Source organism: Chlamydomonas reinhardtii, chromosome 11 (genome assembly GCF_000002595.2).
Source record: "Chlamydomonas reinhardtii strain CC-503 cw92 mt+ chromosome 11, whole genome shotgun sequence".
NCBI classification, from domain to species: domain Eukaryota; kingdom Viridiplantae; phylum Chlorophyta; class Chlorophyceae; order Chlamydomonadales; family Chlamydomonadaceae; genus Chlamydomonas; species Chlamydomonas reinhardtii.
Window position 1 is genome coordinate 288,446 of NC_057014.1, and position 20,592 is coordinate 309,037.

At 67.3% G+C, this 20,592-nt stretch overlaps 3 protein-coding genes across 4 annotated transcripts in view; 2 read left to right on the top strand and 1 right to left on the bottom strand.

Annotated features, from left to right (window-relative positions):
- Positions 1-5,623, bottom strand: part of CHLRE_11g467560v5 (uncharacterized protein) — an 11,960-nt gene extending 6,337 nt beyond the window's left edge. For both annotated transcript variants that reach the window (XM_043067312.1, XM_043067311.1), the window contains exons 1-7: positions 5,323-5,623; positions 4,992-5,137; positions 4,491-4,627; positions 3,761-4,215; positions 3,086-3,166; positions 889-1,019; positions 521-695 (exon numbers count right to left, since the gene is read on the bottom strand). In XM_043067312.1, the coding sequence (XP_042919312.1) occupies positions 521-695; positions 889-1,019; positions 3,086-3,166; positions 3,761-4,215; positions 4,491-4,627; positions 4,992-5,137; positions 5,323-5,550 (1,353 nt within the window). In that variant the 5' untranslated portion in view covers positions 5,551-5,623. The remainder of the gene's footprint in view (positions 1-520; positions 696-888; positions 1,020-3,085; positions 3,167-3,760; positions 4,216-4,490; positions 4,628-4,991; positions 5,138-5,322) is intronic.
- Positions 5,624-5,783: 160 nt separating this feature from the next.
- CHLRE_11g467561v5 (uncharacterized protein) lies at positions 5,784-8,176 on the top strand. Its single transcript, XM_001701360.2, has 5 exons — positions 5,784-5,995; positions 6,237-6,294; positions 6,561-6,631; positions 6,818-6,924; positions 7,166-8,176. Exons 1-5 carry the CDS (start codon positions 5,861-5,863, stop codon positions 7,233-7,235), a joined length of 441 nt encoding a protein of 146 aa, XP_001701412.1. The 5' UTR covers positions 5,784-5,860; the 3' UTR covers positions 7,236-8,176.
- Positions 8,177-8,503: 327 nt separating this feature from the next.
- On the top strand, positions 8,504-20,194 carry CHLRE_11g467562v5 (uncharacterized protein). The gene is made up of 7 exons (XM_043067313.1): positions 8,504-8,839; positions 8,970-9,050; positions 9,380-9,871; positions 10,064-11,977; positions 12,330-12,764; positions 13,019-15,199; positions 15,411-20,194. Exons 1-7 carry the CDS (start codon positions 8,744-8,746, stop codon positions 18,678-18,680), a joined length of 8,469 nt encoding a protein of 2,822 aa, XP_042919313.1. The 5' UTR covers positions 8,504-8,743; the 3' UTR covers positions 18,681-20,194.
- Positions 20,195-20,592: the final 398 nt, after the last annotated feature.

A 20,592-nucleotide genomic window follows, 5' to 3' on the forward strand; every position in this document is an offset into this window, starting at 1 on the left:
CTGAAGGACGGGCAGCAGGCAGGGGGTGGGGGGCACAAGGGCAAGGCGGAGCGTGAGTGATGAAGCTGCTACTGAAGCTGTCGTTGCCGATGATAGGGCGACGGGTGCGGCACCCCCACAACAGCCCCCTCGACACGGTCCATGCCGCCCAGCTTTCGTCCGTCCCCCTCACGCAGCCGCACTCACGCACCCACCCCACGCACATACGCCGTTTACCCGTGTGCTTTCCCAACACGCGCGCGCACACACACACACACACACACGCTCGGTATTCGGTAGGTATCCGTAAGTAACTCCGGCGCCGCTTGGGCGGGCTTCGTTTTGTTGTTTTTTTCTAACACACACACACACACACACACACACACACACACACACACACACACACACACACACACACATGTGGCGGGCGGGGTTCGTTCTTTTCATCACACACATACACCGCCAACACACACATTTTCCCCGCACCCAACCACCCCCCGCCCCCCCTCCCCCCACACACGCACCTGCTGCGTGCCCCCGCCAGCAGCTCCAGCGCGCGGTCGCAGTCCTCCGCCGCCTCCGCCGCGCGGCCCAGCGCCAGCAGGCAGGCAGCCCGGTTGGAGCGCAGCGCGGGCGCGGCGGCGGCCGGGTCGGAGGCGGCGGCGGAGGCGGCGTCGTCCAGCGCGATGGCGCGGTGGTAGGCGTTCAGCGCGCCGCTGTGTGGAGGTGCGAGGGAAGCGGGAAGCGGGTGGGCGCAGGAAGGTACCGCACGTGAAAGGTACCGTACTATGCCGCTAGCGCCACACCGCACTACAGTTGCTGTCCTGTGCGCTTCGTCATGTCTTCAACACCACGCACGCACGCACGCACGGCACGCACCGCACACACGCACGCGCCGCACGCACGCACCTGAAGTTCCCCGCCCTGAACATGGCGTCCCCCTTGTCCTTGAGGAACAGCGGCTGCCGCTCCGACAGGTCCGCCGCGTCGTCGCCGCCGCCGCCTGCCGCAGCGCCCGCCTCGAGGGCGGAGGCGCGGGACTGGCGGGCGGGAGGGCAGGGGAGGGCGGGGGGTTACATTCATATTTAGTTAGGCATGATGAGTAGGGGGGAGGAACGACGGCCACGAGCACAATCATTTCGTGCCGATCAGCCCCTTTACCTTGTATGGCATCCTCCGATCCCCCCCGGGTTGCTGCATCGCATACACTGTCTTTGCGCTATACTTTCCTTGTGCTCTTTAAAACACACACACACGCACGAACACACTAGAGCATGTCCAGCAGTTCGGGGGGTTCGCTGCCTTCTAGTGCTCCACAACCGACGCCCGCCGACTTGACCCCATGCAGCCGATGACTCCTTATAAGTTTCTCGACGACCACAGCCTCGCTCTCTTTTCCCGCAATCATTAGTGGGCCGGGACTGGGATGCGTGTTCTAGCTTGCTTGCTGCACGCCGCCCTTAACATCGCTGTCGCCATTTTCCCTGCTCGTGACACTTTCTTGCTGCCGCCCTGTGCCTGCAATTCCTCTATCACCCGTAGGTGAGCTCGACTACGAACAGCGGGCGGGAATCAGGGCATTAGGCGTGCTGGGTCACCGTTGTAGCGCGCCCAGGGCGCGGCGCATACAATGCATATGGGTGCCACTCGGGGTCAGGTCGTTCGTCGATCGCCCGAGGGGGGGTTCCAGGCTTTTTGCGGGTAAGTATGACTACCGGGGTCGACGCGGCTACAAGACGCTCGGTATCGGTAGGTATCCGTAAGTAACTCCGTCGCGCCGTCTGGGCGGGCTTCGTTTTGTTGTTTTCTTTTCAACACATGGGCATTACCTGTGTCGTCTTGGGACTGTCAGGGGCCGCCAGGGCTGCTCCGGGGTTCAGGCCGGGTCTTGGCGCTTCTGGCTGGGGCTCGTTTGTTTTTCCAATTCGGGACCTATGGGCGGGCCTTTGGGCTGAGGGCTTTTAAGCCCCCGGTATTTGCTTTTGCTTAACTGTACTGTACCTTTCCAACGGGCCGGGTGCGCGGAGCTGGGGTAGTTTGGGCGACCTGGCGGACTGGGCGACAACGAGCTCAAGAACAAGTCGACCACTTCGCCGACCCGCTCCCGCGGACCTCGGTGCCAGCATCACGCTCGTATCCTATTTATTCAGCCCGCGTCACAGGGCCAGGACCTTGTCCGGAGCCGCGATGCAATCATGACATGCCATCGATGGCGCGCGCGCGGCGTCGACTGCTGCGAGCTTCTGGGACTACACGATGACTCTCATCATCGGCGGGCTTTGTCACGAGCGTGCTGTCGCGGCGGCGTACGGCGCAGCACTACCATGCGCCCGCCCCCTCGCCCGGCCCGTGGACTGGTGGACACACCGGCGCGCTTTTCCTTTCAGGGGAGTATATGGATGCCCCCCGGGGGGCTTGTTTCGGACAGCCGACGCGGCCACTGCGGCCGCGAGCATGCCTAGCCTCGGTGACGTCGTGGAGTGGGGAGCGGGAGGCCAGCTCCCGCCAGCCCGCGGCGCCACACGCACGAACACACTAGAGCATGTCCAGCAGTTCGGGGGGTTCGCTGCCTTCTAGTGCTCCACAACCGACGCCCGCCGACTTGACCCCATGCAGCCGATGACTCCTTATAAGTTTCTCGACGACCACAGCCTCGCTCTCTTTTCCCGCAATCATTAGTGGGCCGGGACTGGGATGCGTGTTCTAGCTTGCTTGCTGCACGCCGCCCTTAACATCGCTGTCGCCATTTTCCCTGCTCGTGACACTTTCTTGCTGCCGCCCTGTGCCTGCAATTCCTCTATCACCCGTAGGTGAGCTCGACTACGAACAGCGGGCGGGAATCAGGGCATTAGGCGTGCTGGGTCACCGTTGTAGCGCGCCCAGGGCGCGGCGCATACAATGCATATGGGTGCCACTCGGGGTCAGGTCGTTCGTCGATCGCCCGAGGGGGGGTTCCAGGCTTTTTGCGGGTAAGTATGACTACCGGGGTCGACGCGGCTACAAGACGCTCGGTATCGGTAGGTATCCGTAAGTAACTCCGTCGCGCCGTCTGGGCGGGCTTCGTTTTGTTGTTTTCTTTTCAACACACACTCTCACACATGCCCACCTGTTTCCGGAAGGCGCGGATCTCCTCCTCACGGTGCTCACGCGCTGGCAGGTGGCCCGTCTCCAGCTGGGTGAACGTCACCTGTGCGCACGTGTGCGTGTATGTGTTAAAGAGCACAAGGAAAACATTGCGCATGTGTGTGTGTGTGTTAAACACAAAACAAACGGAACAAAGCCGCCAAACAATCGTGCGCAGTTACGGACAAATACCTACGCCGGTGTATGTGTGTGTGTATTAAAAAACGAAACGAAAGCCCATGTGTGTGTGTGTGTGTGTGTGTGTGTGTGTGTGTGTGTGTGTGTGTGTGTGTGTGTGTGTGTGTGTGTGTGTGTGTGTGTGTGTGTGTGTGTGTGTGTGCATTGTCCGTGAGGCATGATATATCCGTGCGCTACTACCCCCTGCCATGGTCCCGCCATGCACCGGTACCCGCGCCGTCGTTCCATCATCCCAGTACCCAATGCCAAGCCGCACCTCTCCTCGGGCTCCATAGCCTACAGTACTCAACTCACGCCCCCCGCCCGCACACCCTGTGCCTTTCCCCGACCTGCACGCCACCGCACCCCACCCCCCACTTCCGCCCACCCCCCTCACCGCCCACCCCCCACCACCGACCCCACACCCCACTGCTTCCCACACCTCACCGCCCACCGCCCCACCCCCCCCGCTGCCGCCCACCTGCACTGGCTCCAACCGGGCACGAGGCGGCGGCAGCGGCTTGAAGCTGGCCGGTCGCGCCGCCACAGCACCAGCAGCAGCAGCACCACCAGCACCAACACCAGCAGCAGCAGGCCCCGGCGCCGCCGCCTCCGCCTCCTCCTCCGAGTCACTCCCGGCGCCGCGCCCGCCCGCCCGCCGCTCCGCCCCTTCGTCCTCCTCCTCCTCAGAGTCCACTCCTCTCCCTGGTGCCTTCAAGCCCGCTGACCCAGCAGCCGCCGCGCCCGCCGCCTTGCCAGCGGCCGCAGCGGCCCCGGTGGCGGCTGCGGCCCCTGACGTCCTCCAGCCCCGGCCGTGGTAGTCTGGGTGGTCAGGCGCAGCACGTCCCTCGCCGCCCCCTGCCTGCTGCTGCTGCTGCCGGCCCTCCTCCGCCCCGTCCGCCTGCTCGTCCTCCTCCTCATAGTCCGACTCGGCATCTGTGTGTCACACGCGTGTGAGGGGAGATGTGTGGGATCCAAAGTCCAATACACACACACACACACACACACACACACACACACATTCGCCACCACGTGACGGGATGACGTCGAGGCGAGGCTGTCAGCGAAGCTGCTGCCTCGCGTTACGCGCACACCACCCCTGCAACGCCCCTCCTCTCCTTCGCCACGGCCTCAGCCACCACTCCCCTCACCACCTGCACCCTCCCCCCTGGCCCCCCGCACCCCTCGCCCTCCCCTCCCCAACGCCTCACCCTGCTCCTGCCCCAGCCCCAGCCGCTGCTGCCACTGCTGCAGGCTGCCCCGCTCCGCTGCCAGCTCAGCCGCCTTGCGCGCCTCCACCTCAGCCCGCTTGCGCCGGTCCGTGTCCAGCGTGCGCTGGGTGGCGGCCCTGGGTGGGAGACACGGAGGGGTTGACAGGGGAGGGGAGGGGAGGGGAAGCGGGCAAGGGGGGCCGGAGGAGCAGAAGGGGAGAGGGGTGTGAGGAGGGCCGAGAGGGGCAGTGGGCGCTGTGGGCGGGGAGAGCTGGTGGGGCCAGCGGGGCCGTCGCTGCTGCAGCTGATAGGCCTGCACCTAGACCCTAGTCCCTAGGCCCTTGCCTCCTGACCCGTGCCTCTCGACCCGCGCCTCCTGGTCTGTACGGTCTGACCCTCGCCTAGGGAGCCTGGCCTGCCTGCTGAGACCCCTCAGCCCCCGCTCGTGATCGTCAGGGCACCCCCCTGCCAGGGCCGCCCGCCCCCCTGCAGGTCACCCACTTGTCCTCATGCTGCTTGCGCTCCAGTCGCGCCCTGCGTGCCGCCTCCAGGGCCGCATAGGCGCGGTCAATGGAGGCGTTGCGGCGGCTGGTCAACGCGGCCTTCTCCCCCGTGGCAGCCAGCACGCCCCACACCCCCGGCTCGCGCTGCAAAGGATCCAGATGGAATGCGGTGGTGGCACAGGGGGTAGGGTCAGCAAGCATGTGGGCGCAGAGGATGCGGAAGACATGGGTGTGGCCTTGGAGCGTGGCGGTCGGCGGGGCGGGTGAGGACCGAAAGACGAAACCCAGCACAAGGCTGGCCGCGGGACTCGAGCCAGTCTCCCGCCCACCTTGAAGAGCGTGAACACGACCTTTCCCGGCAGGATGGTCGCCGAGCTACGCGTGTCGTCCACATCCTTCGCCAGGTCCAGCGCGAACAGATAGGGCGGGCTGTTGACTTTGAGAAACGCGTCAGTCGCGAAGACATCGGCCTTGCTCTTTGAGACCCCTGGGACCTCTACAGTTACTTCAATTGCCACATCCGTCTCCGTCCATGTATACTTTGGGGCCAGCGGCATGGCGGGCAAACCGAAGTCAAGCAGTCGTCGGGAGGCTCGTAATAGTCTGCAACAGGGCTTGGCGATCTAAGACATTCTTAAGACGTTATCTACTGCACAATACAAGTAGCAACGCACGAGAAGGGCTGGCTTGCCTTCCACACAAAGGCCTTGCTGGAATCGATGGGTGCATGGGGTTTCTAAGTCGCGGGCCAGGGCTTCGAGCCTCTCCGCCCTGGCTTTGTCCATAATTACTCTCCAAAGACAACAAACGTATCGCAAGTCACGCCTGTAACCTAAACCGAGCCGCCTACGCGCAACAGAGGCAAATATGGCCACCAACAGCACTGGTCCCTGGGCGACTGGCACCTTCTCCCCGAACTCCACGGGTACAGTGACACAATACAACCACCCAATGTTTGTTTCCCAGCGCCTCACTGGAAACTTCACGAGCCAGTTCGAGATGGTGAGCCCGATGGCCGGCATGTGCGCACGCGGTACCGCCGTGCCTTACGCAAAGCGCAGTGCCGTGCAAACGTTCGTAACGAGTGTCTTGCGGCAACACTGGCAGTGCCTTCGAGCACAGCAGGAAAAACCGCAATACCCTTCGTGGACGCACAACCTTCAGGGGGGACTTGCCTCGTTGCCCCTGATGCGCCTCACTCTGCCCGCTCGCGACGTTCCATTGCGCCCACCCCTCTCGACAGAACTCTCTTCCAAGCCACAAGTATGAGACGCTCCCGATCCGCTCGGGGCACCTGCCAGGTAAGCCGCCGCCACTGGGCAGTCGGCAGAAGCTGGGGCTGAGGGTGCGTGCCACCCCTGAGCCGCCGACCCGGCGTTGAGGGGCCCGGGATCCCCGGATCCTGCCGAGCGCAGGGCCGCTCTGGGTGGGTTTAGCATGCACACCGCAATACCTCGCGCGAGTGCGCGACCTGCCTTTGCTCTTCTGTGGCGCTATGCGTCTCTTTCCCAAGCCCCGAACCCACCCACCCTACCCCCACCTCCCTTCCCTTCACGCACACCCGCAGGCTACCAGGGCCACGTGCCCGGCGGCGTGGGCGCCATCGCGCAGCGCAAGCCCGCGGCGGCCATGCACACGGTAGGCCTATCGTCAAACAACATGCATGTACAGCAAAAATGACTTCTCCTGTAGTACTGCTAGCTTGGTTACAAGGGCCGGGTCGTGGCGGCCACTGGCGGCCACTTGAGCGCCGCCCAAAACCACTGCCTTGGGCACGACATGAACTCTCCCCCACTTCCCCGCCGACGCCCCACCCCCCTGCAGATGACGCACCTGGCCACCAGCGGCTCGCTGCCCAAGGGCTCGCCGCAGACGGACATGAGCCTGGTGGACCTGCGGCCGGAGCAGCGCTCCATGGCCAAGGTGTACATGTAAGTGTGGCTGGCTGTAGCTGTGTGTATATTGAGTGTGTGTGGCTGTAGCTTTGTGTGTGTGTGTGTGTGTGTGTGTGTGTGTGTGTGTGTGTGTGTGTGTGTGTGTGTGTGTGTGTGTGTGTGTGTGTGTGTGTACATTATGTATGTGTGTGTGTTGCACGTTGTGGAGTGTTGGGGCGTCGCGTCAACGTGAGCTGCCATCGACCCCTGTACCCCCGCACCCACCTCACTCACACAGGTACGCTGAGGGCGCCAAGACCAGCTTCCTTAAGTTCCCCACCCCCAAGACTTTTGACCACCGCAACTGAGAGATTGACAGAGACAACGTTGCGAGAGGGGGAGGGGGAGGGTTCGCCTGGGGACAGAGTGGCTGGCAGCACGGGCGGCGGAACGGCGGCAGCAGCTCATCAGCTGCTGTGCTGTGTGACCCGGCAGTGGGGCTGCCGGGTTACTGGCCTCACGGGCTTGGGGCGATGCCGGGCTCACGCGCGATGGTGGTGGTGTGGGAGCTGGCACGGCGGCACAGCCGCAATGTGCGGAGCTGGCCTTGACAACCCGACTGCGTGTGTTTGCGAGCGCTGGGAACCGAGATGCCGCGAGATGTACTCGGATGGGATGAAGCGCGGTTGTTGGCGGCGGCAGTGGTGGCCCATGTGAAAGCGGGGGACTGATAGACCAGGCATAGGCAGGGCTGACGTCGAGTTACTGACCCAGGTTTGGCGGGACCAAATGATCGAACTGAGGAAGCACTGATTGCAGGTAGACCAGCGACGCCGCATTTTGCGGCGAGCGTAATAGTGGCAGGTGTGTGTGCAGTAGCACAGATTTCCAACTTCCAAGCCTTCGCCTCATTGCTGGCAGGGCGTGACAGAAGCATGGAATCCTCGGCTGTGAGGAGTGCGGAGGACCTCACGCGCAGCAGGAGGCGGTTGGGGTGCAAGTGCGCAACAGCGGTACCTGTACCGACTTTTGCGGTGGTGTTCTGTTTGTTTTTGGTTCATGAACGATCGGGGTGAATGTGTGGCTGCCTGAAAGACGGCAGCCGCAGCCCTGAATCCATTGATTGTTAGTAGTCTGCTCGATGATTCATTGAGAGGCACCAGGGCCGCAAAGCAGTGAGTGGCACGTTGCGACGGTGGCTAGTAAGGACAGGTAAGGACCTGGCGGCGAGCGCTGCAGTGTGGTGTGGGCCCGGTCGGGCCGCCATAGAGTCACAGGCTAATGAAGCTTCATGTAAACCGCTCGCACTGGGCACGCCATCCCCAGCTGCACCCATTGTGGGCGTAGCCGTGTAGGTGCCAGCAACCACGAGTGGCATACGTGGATGGCAATTGTGGCACACTTAAGGCTGTTTGATGAGGCTGGGTGCAAGGATGGGGAAGGAAGAAAGGCAGGTGGTGCAAAAGTCAAAGCCATGAAGCCACCCAGCTTCGCCACACACGCTGCTGTCGATGCCTTGAACATGTGCGGCCGACATGTTCGCTGCACGTGCTGGCTGAATGCCAAGGTAAATGATATCAGGGGATGGGCAAAATCCTGCAGCTTTAAAGCATTGGCCGCATAGCACACTGTCTAAGACATGCATGCGAGTATAGCATATCGCACGCTGTTTTCGTGCCGCAATGCGGGGCCGGCAATTCGCTCGGGTCCTTTGACCAGTAACCCCCGCACGCTTGTTTCAGAGCACGTGATAGATCTATACCGTTTAGATTTGCCCTGAGGTTTGACGCTGGCAACAAATGTGTATTTCAAGTTTGGCTTGTCCCGTGCGGCTGGCACGGTCGCCTAACGAGACGGTGTTGAGATGAAATAACATATGATGGTTGAAGAGCATGGAGCGGGCGTAAGCTTTGCCCCAGACATGCGCGGCGATGCAGCTCCTGCTGCACAGTGGCCCAGGGCGCTTAAGCCAGTGAGTCCCTTCATGTAGCGCAATATGGCTTCTGTGCTCCAATACAGTGAAGCGTTTGATAGGTTGACCTCCGGGGAGTTGCATAATGGTTTGTGCGCAGTCTACTTTAATGGCTTTGTTGACACCCCAGGGTCTTCGCGATAGCATTACACTTCGTGGTCCACGGAGACCTTCTTCGGCGCGCTCCAACGGCGGCATCCGGCCTGAAGAGGTACGCGAGCCTGGTATTAATGGACCCGTTTCTGCATGCCAATAAGCAATCATGTTGTGGCTCGATACCAATCGGCGGACGGGGTCGTGGGTGGACGCCCCTGTGCGCTCGTCCGACTGCCAAACCCGACATTGCTGCTGCACACGTCGAACCGACCGGGACTCCCGAGCAGTCACGCACACTCCCGCCCTCTGGCTGAATCCTTGGCACATGCACATATGCTATATGCTAGTCTTCGTGGTGCTCTATGTGCATGCAAGTCCCGGCCGGGGTCACGACCCTGTTCCTCTCACCCTACATTGCTACCGTCGCGCTGCCCTCCTCTTCAGAGCCGGGCTGGTTGCGGCGGCTGCTTCGGCGGCGGCCGCAGCCGCAAGCGCGCCCGCTGGCCAGACACCTCGGCGGCCGCCGAGGGCAGTGACGGCGACGGCGGCGGAGCTGCGGCACCTCAGCTGGGTGACGGGGCCGGGGGCAGCGGCACTGAGGCGTGCCTGGGCGGCGGCGGCGCCGACGACGGCCGCCCCCTGTCCGTGTCCGTGTCTGTGGCTTCAGCCGGCGTCAGCTCGCTGCGCTCAGCACTGCTAGCACTGGTGGGCGGCGGCGGCGGTGGCGGCGGCGGCGCGGGCGCCGACGGCGCCAGCCCCAGAGCCGCCTCCACAGCCTCCGCCGGCCGCGACGCCAGCCGCTCACACAAGGCTCCGTCGTCGCCTGCGGCGGCAGCAGGCGGCGGCGGCGGCGACAGTGGCAGCCAGCGGCGCATGCTGCGTGTGGACGGCGTGCCGGCTCCGGTGAAGACACACGACAAGAGCAGCCAGCCGCAGGTCCGTGCCACTGTATTGAAGGTTATGAGGCCTGTGTGGTCATGTGTTGGATGGAGGGCACAAGGGAGGAAACACGCAGGACTCTGTACTTGATGCGGTGATATTTTGTGTATGTGGCCGTGTGTATGTGTGTGTGCCCACCCGACCCCTGTGACGGCTCGCTCCCACACAATCCTTCCTTCACTCGCGCAGAAGCCCAGCCTGCGTGTCACCTCCGCGCAGCAGCAGGGGTTGCGGTCGGGGCAGCAGGGCCTGAAGCAGGGCGGAGGCGGCGGTGGCGGCTACGGCCGCACCAGTACCGGCCTGTCGGAGGTGGACGCCACCAACGCAGACGACCACAGGCGCAGCGTCGGAGGCGGCGGAGGCGGCAAGCCGATTGATGCGGTTACAGCCAAGGCACGGGCGCCGGCGGGCGGAGCGGTGAAGTCGACGTGGCTGCTTGCTGGCGATGATGATGACTGTGGTGGTGGCGACGGCAGCCAGCCCGACAGCCCGGCGGCGGCGGGCAGCATGCCGGCGCCGGGGCCGGGTGCGGCCACAACCGCCACAACCGCCAACCACAAAACCACGACGACAACGACAAAACGCACGGTTACCAGCACAAGTTCGTACGCGACGTCATCCACCTCAACCGTCACAACGTCCCGACCGGCGTTCGGTGCCGGCGCCGGCGGCACCGCCACAACCACCACCACAACCACCGCCATGTCCCACCACCAGCAACATGCCTCGTCCTTCGCCAGCGCCACCACCACCACCACCACAACCGTGGCATCAGCGGAACCCTCGCCTTCCGTGTCCGCCGCCACGCACGCCGCTCCCGCTGCTCCCTCCGCCGCTGCTACAGCCGCCGCTCCCTCCGCCGCTGCTACAGCCGGTGCTACACCCGGTGCGCGGCAGTCGCAGCGCCGCGACTCCACCTACATGACGCTGGTGGAGCAGGCGGGCGACTCCATTGGCGAGTCCAGCCGCATCCCGGAGCTGGCAGAGCTGAGGAGGGGGCTGGGGCTCGGGCCGGGGCCAGCGCCGCGGCTCGGGTCGGGGCCGGGGCTGGGGCTGGGAGGGACCCGCGCCGCTGCGCCGCCCCACGCGGCGGCGGCGGCGGCGGGCGGCGGCGGGCGGTGGGGTGGAGGCGAGGGGGACAGCGGTGGAGGCGGAGGCGCAGGCGGAGGCGTTGGCTACAAGGTCGCGGAGGGCACACACACGGAACTGGATCCGGATCCGGATGTGAAAATGGCGGACGCTGATGCGGCCCGGGCGGAGGCGGAGGCGGCGGCGGCTGTGGCGGCAATGGCTTCGCTGGTGGGCGCGGTCCCGGCTGGCGGCGGCGGCGGCGGCGGCTCCACCGCTTCCGCGTCTGTGAGCAGGAGCCGCGGCGGCGCCAGCAGCAGCAACACCGGCGGCTTTGGCAGCAGCAGCAATGCTGGCGGCGGCGGCGGTGGCGGCGGCGGGGGACTAATGACGACCACGTTTGAGAATGTGACCATGTCGGCGTGGGCGGAGGAGGGACTGGCGGGAGAGCAGGCGCCGGCAGGGGCGCTGCCGCCACTGCTCGGCGCCATACCTGAGCTAGCGGCGGCGCGTCAGCCGCAGCAGCCCAACAGCAACAGCAACAGCATCCCCAGCTCGCAGGCGGCGGGCGCGACGCAGCGCCCAGCCCTGGCAGCGGCCGCGTCGGCGCCGGTGTCGGCGGCGGAGCCGGCAACAGCGGCGGCGGCGGCGGCGGCACAAGCTCCGTCAGCCAATGCCAGCCCCGGTCGGCTAGCTCTGGCCGGCCGGCTGGGCAGGTCCCTCCGCTCGCTCTTCGCCGGCGGCAGCGTCTCCCTACCAGCCACCGCCGCCGTCACCGCCGCCGCCGCCGCCGCCGCAATGGGCCCGGCTGGTGCGACCGCGGTGACGGTGCCGGAGGCGCAGCCAGACAGCCCGCATGCCGCCGCCACGGCTCCCGGCAGCGGCGGCGCCGGCGGTGGTAGTGCCGGCCTGGCGGCGGCGGTGGCGGCGCCGTCGCGGCGGTCGCTGGTGGCCAGCCTACGAGTGCAGGTGCGCCCCGTGGCGGCGGCGGCGGCGGCGGGGCGGCGCAGCACGGGGGCCATATCGGAGACCGAGGTGCGAGAACAGGTTGACATTGCGTGCTGGCGTCGTGTGCGTGCCGGGCGCACGCAAGCGTGACAGCAGTGTGAACCCGTGTGCGTGTGTGTGAACCCTGCGTGACTGTGTTGTGAGTGTAGCTTGCTCGAGGTGTGAGAGTGGGCACAAAGATGAAGGCCTCTGTTTGAGGTTTTAGGGCTTTAGGGTTTCTCTGTAAGTGCCAAGGGCCCACGTGCTCCGTTCAGTCAGCGCTGTCCTCGCTGGCAGTCGGTATGCATCTGCCCGTGCGTGTCTCTTACTCGCCACTTTCTCCTAGCAATGCTGCACCATAGTACAACACAAACACAAACACAACACAAACACAACACAGGGCGACGTGACGTCGATGCCGGAGTCTCCAGGTAGCGCCTTTGGCGCCAGGGCTTACGGCGCCAGGTCTGACGGCTACGGCACAAGCGGCTACGGCACAAGCGGCTACGGCACAAGCGGCTACGGCACAAGCGGCTACGGCACAAGCGGCTACGGCACAAGCGGCTACGGCACAAGCGGCTACGGAGGTGGCGGCGGCGGTCAGGGGGGTCCGGCCCCAGCCGCTGGCGTGGCGCCCGCCGCCGGCGCCTCAGGCGGCGCCGCTGCCGCTGCCGCTGCTGACGTGTCGGCGGCGCTGTTGGCGACGGCGCAGTCGGGGCCGCCGCAGGTTGGCGGGGGCGGCGGCGGCGGGGGCGGAGGCGGGGCGCCGGATGGCGCTGACGCGCAGGGCGAGGGCACGAGGCCGGTGGAGGGCCCGCGTCGCTGGAGAACCGAGGTGGGTGGCGGGGGGTGCTCGCAGGTGCTGATGGGTGGCGGGGGGTGAGGTGCGTGAGACGCCATGTTGGCTTGTGTGGTGTGCGGCAGGGCCCGGGCCGGCGGGGAGCAGTGCCCTGAGCAGCGGTGGTCTGACCTGTAAGAATGAGGGGGCATCAGATGTAGGAGCGTGTGCACAGGGCACAGCTTTGCCTGCACATGCCTAGTTTCCGTGGGAATGCTGCGGTACAAACATCCATCTTTCCATCTGGACAGGCCGCGCTCGATCCAGTCGGCCGCACCGCCACCGCCACCGCTGCCGCTGCCGCCGTCCCCATTCGCGTCTCGGCATACGGCGACCTCGGTACCAGTGGCGCCGCCGCCACCACCACCACCACCAGCCTCAGCGGCGCAGCGCCGGGCTCGCCCCCGGCCACTGGCGGCGCCACCGGCAGCGGCACTGGCACTGGCGGCATCCGGGCGGCCTCGTCCGGCTTCAAGCCCATCGCGCTTCTGGGCCGATTGCTGGGGGTGCGGGAGCCCAGCGGCAATGGCAGCGGCGGCGCCGCCTCCTCTGTCGCCATGTCGGGCCCGGCGGCTCGGAACAGCAGCTTCGCCTCAGTTGGCAGTGACGCCCGAATTGTGCCACGACAACAGCGACAACAGGCGGCGGCGCAGTCGCGAGCGGGTGGCGGCGGTGAGGCGGCGGCGGCAGCCGGCGACCGGCCGTCGTTTGTGGTGTTGAGAAATTCGTTGTTTGATGCGGACGGCGGCGTTGGCGGCGCCGGCGCTGGTTGCAGTGGTGCAGGTGGCGGTGGGATCGGTAGCAACGCCTGGCCCTCCGTCCGTCGGCCATCGGAGACGTCACTGGGAACCGGCGCCGGGGGCCCTCTCTCCCCTGACAGCCCACCCTGCACCTCTCCCACCGGCCTCTCTCCGGGCCTGTCACCCGGCCTGTCGCCGGGCCTCTCGCCGGGCCTGTCCCCGGGGTCTCGCTTCGGCCCCGCCGGCGTTACACGCCATACGTCAGGTCCCGGCTCCGGGCCCTCGCCGCACGCACCCAGGCTGGCGACGACGGAGGCGGCAACGCCCGCGACGGCCGGCGCGGCGCGCGCCATTGCTGGCGCGGCGGGCAGCAGCGGCAGCGGCGGCGCCGCCATTGGAGGAGGAGGAGGAGGAGGAGGAGGAGGCGGCGCCCGCGTGTCTAAGCTGCAGCAGCAGTTCCTGGCGCAGCACCAGCAGCGGCTGGAGCTGGAGCCGCCGCTGCCGGGGTCCCGCCGCGGCTCTGTGGTGTGTGCGCCCGAGGCGGTAGCGGCGGCGGTGGCCTACGCCGAGGGTGGCGGCGGCAGCAGTGGGGCTGAGGGCGTGCCGCCGCCGCGGCACGGCAGCGGCGCCGTGCCGGCGGCCTCGGCGACCTCGGCGGCCTCCGGCGCCCCCCTCAGCCGGGACACCCAGGCTCAGGGGCGCTCCAGGCTGCAAGCCTCAGCCGGCGCGGCGGCGGCGGCGGCGGCGCCGGCACCGGCGGCGGCGCCGGCGGCGGACAAGCGGCGGTGGCAGCAGCAGCAGCAGCAGCAGCAGCAGCAGACGCCTGCTCCCCAGGTGCAGGGGCAGGGGCCGCCGCGGCGGCAGCAGGGCCGTATGGCAGCACTGGCCAGCTTCTTCATGCGCAGGAAGAGCAGCGCCGGCAGTGGAGGCGCAGCCGCCGCCAGAGGCGGTGGCGCCCTCAGCGACGACGCGGTGGGCGCCGTCAGCGGCGCAGAGGACAGCGTGCAGGGCGGCAGGCAGCGGCGGCGCAGTCGCAGCTTCACCGCGGGCTGTGAGGAGCTGGGAGTGGCCGAGCGGCGAGCCAGCCTGGCGCAGATGTCGGCAGCAGGCGTTGCGGCGGCGGCGGGCGTGGCGGGCGTGGCGGCGGCGCCGCAGCCCGCGGTCAGCGACAGCGGTGCGGCGCCGCGCGGCCTGGCGGCGGCGGCGGTTGGCGCCGTGCCCTCGGCGGTTAGCTGCATCAACGATGAGGTCGACTACTGGCGTCATACCGGCAGTCGCAACCGTGACGCGCCGCCGCCTGCCACCGCCGCCGTTGCCAACACCGCCGCCGCCACTAGTGCTGCCGCCGCCGCCGCGCTCGGCGGCGGCGGCGGGCCGCGGCCGCTCAAGCCGGCGCTCAGCGTGAAGCGGCGGGTGGGCGTCACAAGCGACGGCACAGGCGCCGGCGGCGGCTTGGCTCCGGCTGTGAGTGTGCGGTGGAATGATGACTTGCTCATCGTGTCCACCGACCTGGGAGACACCGCAGGCGGCGGCAGGGCGGTGGCGGCGGCGGTTGAGCCGGGCTCGCTGCCGCAGGGCCGCACGTCGGCCTCGGGTAGCGTGGCGGGGTCTGTGGGGGGGCTGGGCGGCCCCCGCAGCATGTCGTACGCGGACCTGTCCCTCAGCGTGCAGCGGGCAGTGCAGACGGTGCAGGTGGGTGGGTGGGTGCAGAAGGGTGGGTGGGTTGGTGACGGCGTGTGCGGCAGAATCCCATGCATGCGGTTGCACGCGCGCATTCGCTCCCCAGACCGGGTTTACCGCAGGTTCTCGTGTTTCCAAAGCCAACACTCCACCCCTCCGCAATACGCCTCCTGTCCGACTTCCTAAACCCTTCTTGCCCGCTTTCCCGTTCTTGTTGCCGTAGGCCGCGGCCTTGCAGCGCGCGCGCCGCAGCATCAGCCCCGACGGCGGCGGAGGCGGCAGCGGCGCCTCGCCGCCCCGCACAGCCGGCACAGCCGCCGCCACTCCCGGTTCCTCGCGGGCCACCACCGCCGCCAGCGGAGAGCGATCTCGCCGCATCCGTGCCGCGCCCTTCGCCGCCGCCGTCGACTTGCTCGGTGGCGCCGTCAGCGCCGTCGCCGCCGCCGCCGCAACTCGGCCGACAACAGCCGCATCCAGCCTTTGCAGCGACGCCGCATCGCGAGGCCACCGGAGCGTGCGGCTTGCGCGTGCTGCCGCCGCCATTCACTCTCACACTTCCCAGCAGCCTCGATCTCGCTCGCCAAGGATGTCTTACGGCGGTACGGCGCCGGGATACGTCGGCGTCGGTGGCGAGTTTGCGGCGACGGCCGGTGGCGACGGCCGCGCGTCGTACGATATCATGATTGTGGAGAATGGGCAGCGGTCCGATCCCGAGTCTGCGGCGCAGCACGCCGCGCGCAGCATGCGGGGCGGCGGCGGCGGCGGGCAGCCGTACTACTACAGCGATGATGGCAGCCTTGCAGACGATGACTATGACCATGACGGGGACAGGGATGATGCGGACATGCCAGGACACCCCGACTTTTATGATGAGGATGAGGAGTTGGGGGATGGACGCACGCACACGAGGGCCAGCGCCCGGGCGCACGGCAGCGGCTGTGCGCCGTCGGCGCGGCGGGGCATGTCGGCGGCGGAGGCGGCGGAGGCGCAGCAGCGGACGTCCGACCCGTCGGCAAACGGTGGCGGCGCCGCCGGCCGTGTCGCTGCTTATCCCGGTGGTGGCACTCGCACTGGCGGCGGCAGCCCTGGCGGCAGCCCTGGCGGCGGCGCCTCGCCGGGCCGTTCGTCTTTCGGCGACGGTGGCACGTGGGCCGTCGCCGGCGGCAGCGGCGGCGGTCGCGGCAAGTCGTTTGCGGACATGTCGGCCCTTCTGTCGCAAGCACTGGCGGAGAGGCAGGAGCGCGAGCAGCACCGGCACCGCACCTACAGCGGCGCCGGCGCCGGCACTGCTCCGGCGTCGCCGCCGGGGGGCCCGGTCCTGGAGCCAGAGCGGGAGCGATTCCGCCGCAGTTGCGGCGGCGGCGGCGCCGGCGGCGGTACTGCCCTCGCCAGCAGCACCAGCATCCGTGCCGCGCCCTTCGCCGCCGCCATGGACCTGCTGCACCAGCGGCATGTGGACAGGCGCCAGCGCCAGGGCCAGCGCCACGGGCACAGGGACAGCCAGGGCCACGGCCAGGGTCACGGGCAACGGGACGGCCAGGGCCACGGGCACAGGGACGGGCACGGGCAGACGTCGCCGCCGGCTGCCGCTGCCGGCGGCTCTCTCAAGGCCGCAGGACCAGCAACGGCGGCGGCGGCGGCTGCGGCGGCTGCTGCGGCGGCGGCGCGGGGCGGTGCGCTGTTCCTGCGCCGCCAGGCCCCCCGCAGCAGCCGCCAAGCCCCGAGCCAGGCGGTCAGCGGTGGGCCTTTGAAATACGGTGACGAAGGCCCGACCGGCCCGGATCCGGATTCGGATTCCGAGCCCGGAATCCTGGTGCACAACGACGGCGGCGAGCAACCCCCGCCCGTTGCTGGCGGCGCCGCGGCACCGCACGGCATGACGCAGCCACAGCCGTTGTCACCGCTCACGCGTGGCGCGGTCTCGGGCGCCCTGGACAGTGACGCAGAGCGCACCTCCGCCGCCGCCACCGCCAGTGAGAGTGCCGGCCCGACTGCTGGCGGCGGCAGGACAGCGGTGGGAGGCGGCGGCGGCGGCGGCGGCGGCGGCGATGTCGGCACAGCCATAAGCGGCAGAACAGCTGGCGGCGATGGCGGCAGCGGCGGCGGCCTCCACGGCGCAACGGCGGCTGCCGGCACTGTTGTGGGCGGCGCTGCCGGCACTGCGGTGGGCGGCGGTCGTGGCAAGTCGTTTGCGGACATGTCGGCCCTTCTGTCACAGACGCTGGCGGAGCGGCACAGGCGGGAGCCGCACCGCCGCGATGGCCCCGGCAGCCCCGGCCCCGGCGGCGCGAGCCCTGGCGGCGGCAGGGTATCAGGCAGCGATGCGCCTACCAGTCCCGGCTTAGCCGTGGTCATGGGAGGCGGTGGAGGTGGAGGAGCAGGAGGAGGCGCCCGCGCCGCGCCATTCGCGGCTGCGCTTTGCGTGATGCAAAAGCAACATGCGGAGCGGCAGCAGCAGCAGCAGAAGCAGCGACAGGAGAGGCAGCCGCGCGCGGCGGATGAGGCAGCACGGGAGCCGGCGGCGGGCGGGCGGCATCGCAGCCACAGCCACCACGCGGCGGGCGGGCACATGTCAACCTCCACCTCCAGCCCCATCCCAGACCTGCGAGCCAGGGGGGCTGCGGACGGCTTGCAGGCGGTCCAGTTCGAGGTCCGCAGTGTCAGCGGCGTTGACGACAGCGCGGGTGGGGCCTGCGGCCAGGGGTCTGAGCCTATCGAGCCGCCCACAGAGCCGCCGCCGCCCTCGCCGCCGCCGCTCTCACCGGGACGGGCGGCGGCGGCAGCCGCGGCGCCGCACTCGCCTCGGAGCGGCGCCGCAGCCAATCCAGCTGCTACCACGGCCGCAACAAACGCCGCCACCGCCGCCACCGCCGCCACCGCCACCGCAACAAATGCGGCGGTCTCAACGGCAGCAAGCGGTGTTGGAAGGGGCGTCAATGGCTCCGCAAAGGCCGGTGAGCCGTCTGCGCCGCTGCTGCCGCCATCCGTGCTGCCGCGCACCGCAGCGGCGGCGGCGGCGGCTCGGCCTGGCGCCTCCACCGCCGCGATCCTGGCGGGTGCCGCGGCCGCAATTGGTGCCATCACCAGTGGAGAACTCGATGACGCGAGCGGCGGCGTTGAACTCTGCGGCACCACCGGCGGCAGCGGCGGCGGCCTCGACGGCGCAACGGCGGCTGCCGGCACTGTTGTGGGCGGCGCTGCCGGCACTGCGGTGGGCGGCGGTCGCGGCAAGTCGTTTGCGGACATGTCGGCCCTTCTGTCACAGACGCTGGCGGAGCGGCACAGGCGGGAGCCGCACCGCCGCGATGGCCCCGGCAGCCCCGGCCCCGGCGGCGCGAGCCCTGGCGGTGCCGACGGCGCCGACGGCGCCCAACGTCGCGGTAGCGCCGCCGCCGCCGCCGCCGCCGCCGCCAGCGGCACGCCCTCAGCGGCGCTGGTGACAGGTGCCACCGCCGTCAGTGCCGCTGCTAGGGACACCGCTGACGGAGGATGAGGCGGTGGCGGCGGCGGGGTATGATGAGTCTGGGATGGCCCCCAAGGTTCGAGTGCTGGGCCAAGAGTCCGTGCTGGGCACGGCGTGTGGGTGAATGTGTGTGTGTGTGTGATTGTTTGTGTGTGTTTGTGTGTGTGCACACCAAGACTGTCGCTTAGGCTTTGGCAGTCACCACAGATGCTGGTGGGGGGGTCATGCAGGTTCACCTTCCGGGCTGCCGTACAACTGCAGTCAGGTGTGCAGCTCAGCCCTGCCTTGGACACAATTGGCAACGACGCATTCTTATTGCTGGAGCTCTCATATTCACGAACAAGCACATTTCGTATCGTTTTCCTGCCGAGCGCTTGCTGGCAGCTGCCGGCTAGCTGACGTGTACGTCAGGGGCGGTGTGACCCGTATCAAAGGGGACACCATGGACCTGGGCCGTGCGTCTTGTTTTCGACACGTTCATTAGACCCGTCACATCAGGTTCTGATCCTCGAATCGCATAAGAAAAGGTTTCTCGAAAGCAATTGATATTGGTATTTGGTCAGGCGACGTCTGTGGGATTGCGGTGCTCAACGCAAATCAATCCAACTTCAAGGCATTCGCAGTGAATCCTTTGCATGTCTGCATGGGGGGGCATGATACATCTGCAGAATGACGGCAAGGCCAAAAACAACACCTCTTGGTGCGACTGGTTGCGTTGCGTTGATTGTCTTTGTGGTGCACAGCCTCGAGGGTCTTGGCACCCTCTGGGGCCTGTTGCAATGGGCACCATGGCCCTGGGTTGGATTGGACACAGCCCGGCACAGGTTACGTTGGGCTTACCGCGTTGACGGCATGGGGAGTAAAGGTGGGGGCCAAGCATCGTGAGCGGGTTGTGGGCCGCACGTGTGCATGATCGAGTGCCGACTGCTGGGTTGGGTTGGGAATGCCGGCTGTGTCAAGGGCACTCGCTCAAGGACGCACCGTGTTATACAGATTTCTGTTTATTGCCGCCTTCATTGTTTGATACTTCACGAGCATACGTGAGATGTGGGACTACGGTAGATGGATCGGATCGCCTGTGGTGACAGCCACGTGTGAAGACACGAACGCACGTCACAGCGGCGAACTGAACTGGCGCTGGCTGGATGCGGCTGATGGACCCAAGCGCAAAGATGATGGGCGAATGTCGTGTGCACGGCTGGATGCAGGCGTGTGGCGCAGACACAGACGTGGAAGGGAAGGAGGGAGGGAGGAAGTGTGCGCGGGCCCTGCGTGCGATGAGAGTGGGAGGGCAGGGGAGGGCGAGTGGGTTGAGTGGTGAGGCCTAGGTGGCCCCTCCATATGCTGCAACATGCATATCTCTGCCAGACCAAAGGCCTCCCAAGGCCTGCCTCAGTGCCTCCGCAGCGACGGGCCATGGACGCGGCCATACGTGCCACCAGTCCGCCACACGGAGTCACGGCGTGTGTCGCAAGACGGCCAGAGCTGCCGGTCTCATGCCACCCATCAACCCCTAGTAGTATCGCTTGCAACTGTCGCCTCTGCCTCTGTGCTCCGCTAGTTTGGTTGGTTGGTCTTAGTGGGAACTGGTACTTACATCGTCTCCCCCCCCCCCCGCCGTGTGGGCCGTGAGGGCTGTGCAGCACTACCGGACTTGCCAGACCACCAGCATTGCCGCCTACTGCCTCCCAACACGATACCGTATGACGGCATGAGACAGCACCCGCCAGTCCTCCAGCGGACAGCCTTTGTAGCCCCAGCAGTGCCTCAGTCCGGCATCCATCTCCCCAGTGTGTGTGTGTGCGGCGAGGCACAGGCTGACGACAGGCTGGCACTGCGGCAGGCAGCAGCACAACGGCACCCAGCTGTGCAGCCCTTTAACTTGGCACGCACAGGGCAGGGGCTGCGGCCGCCGTTGCAGCTGGGGCCGCCTGCTAAGGTA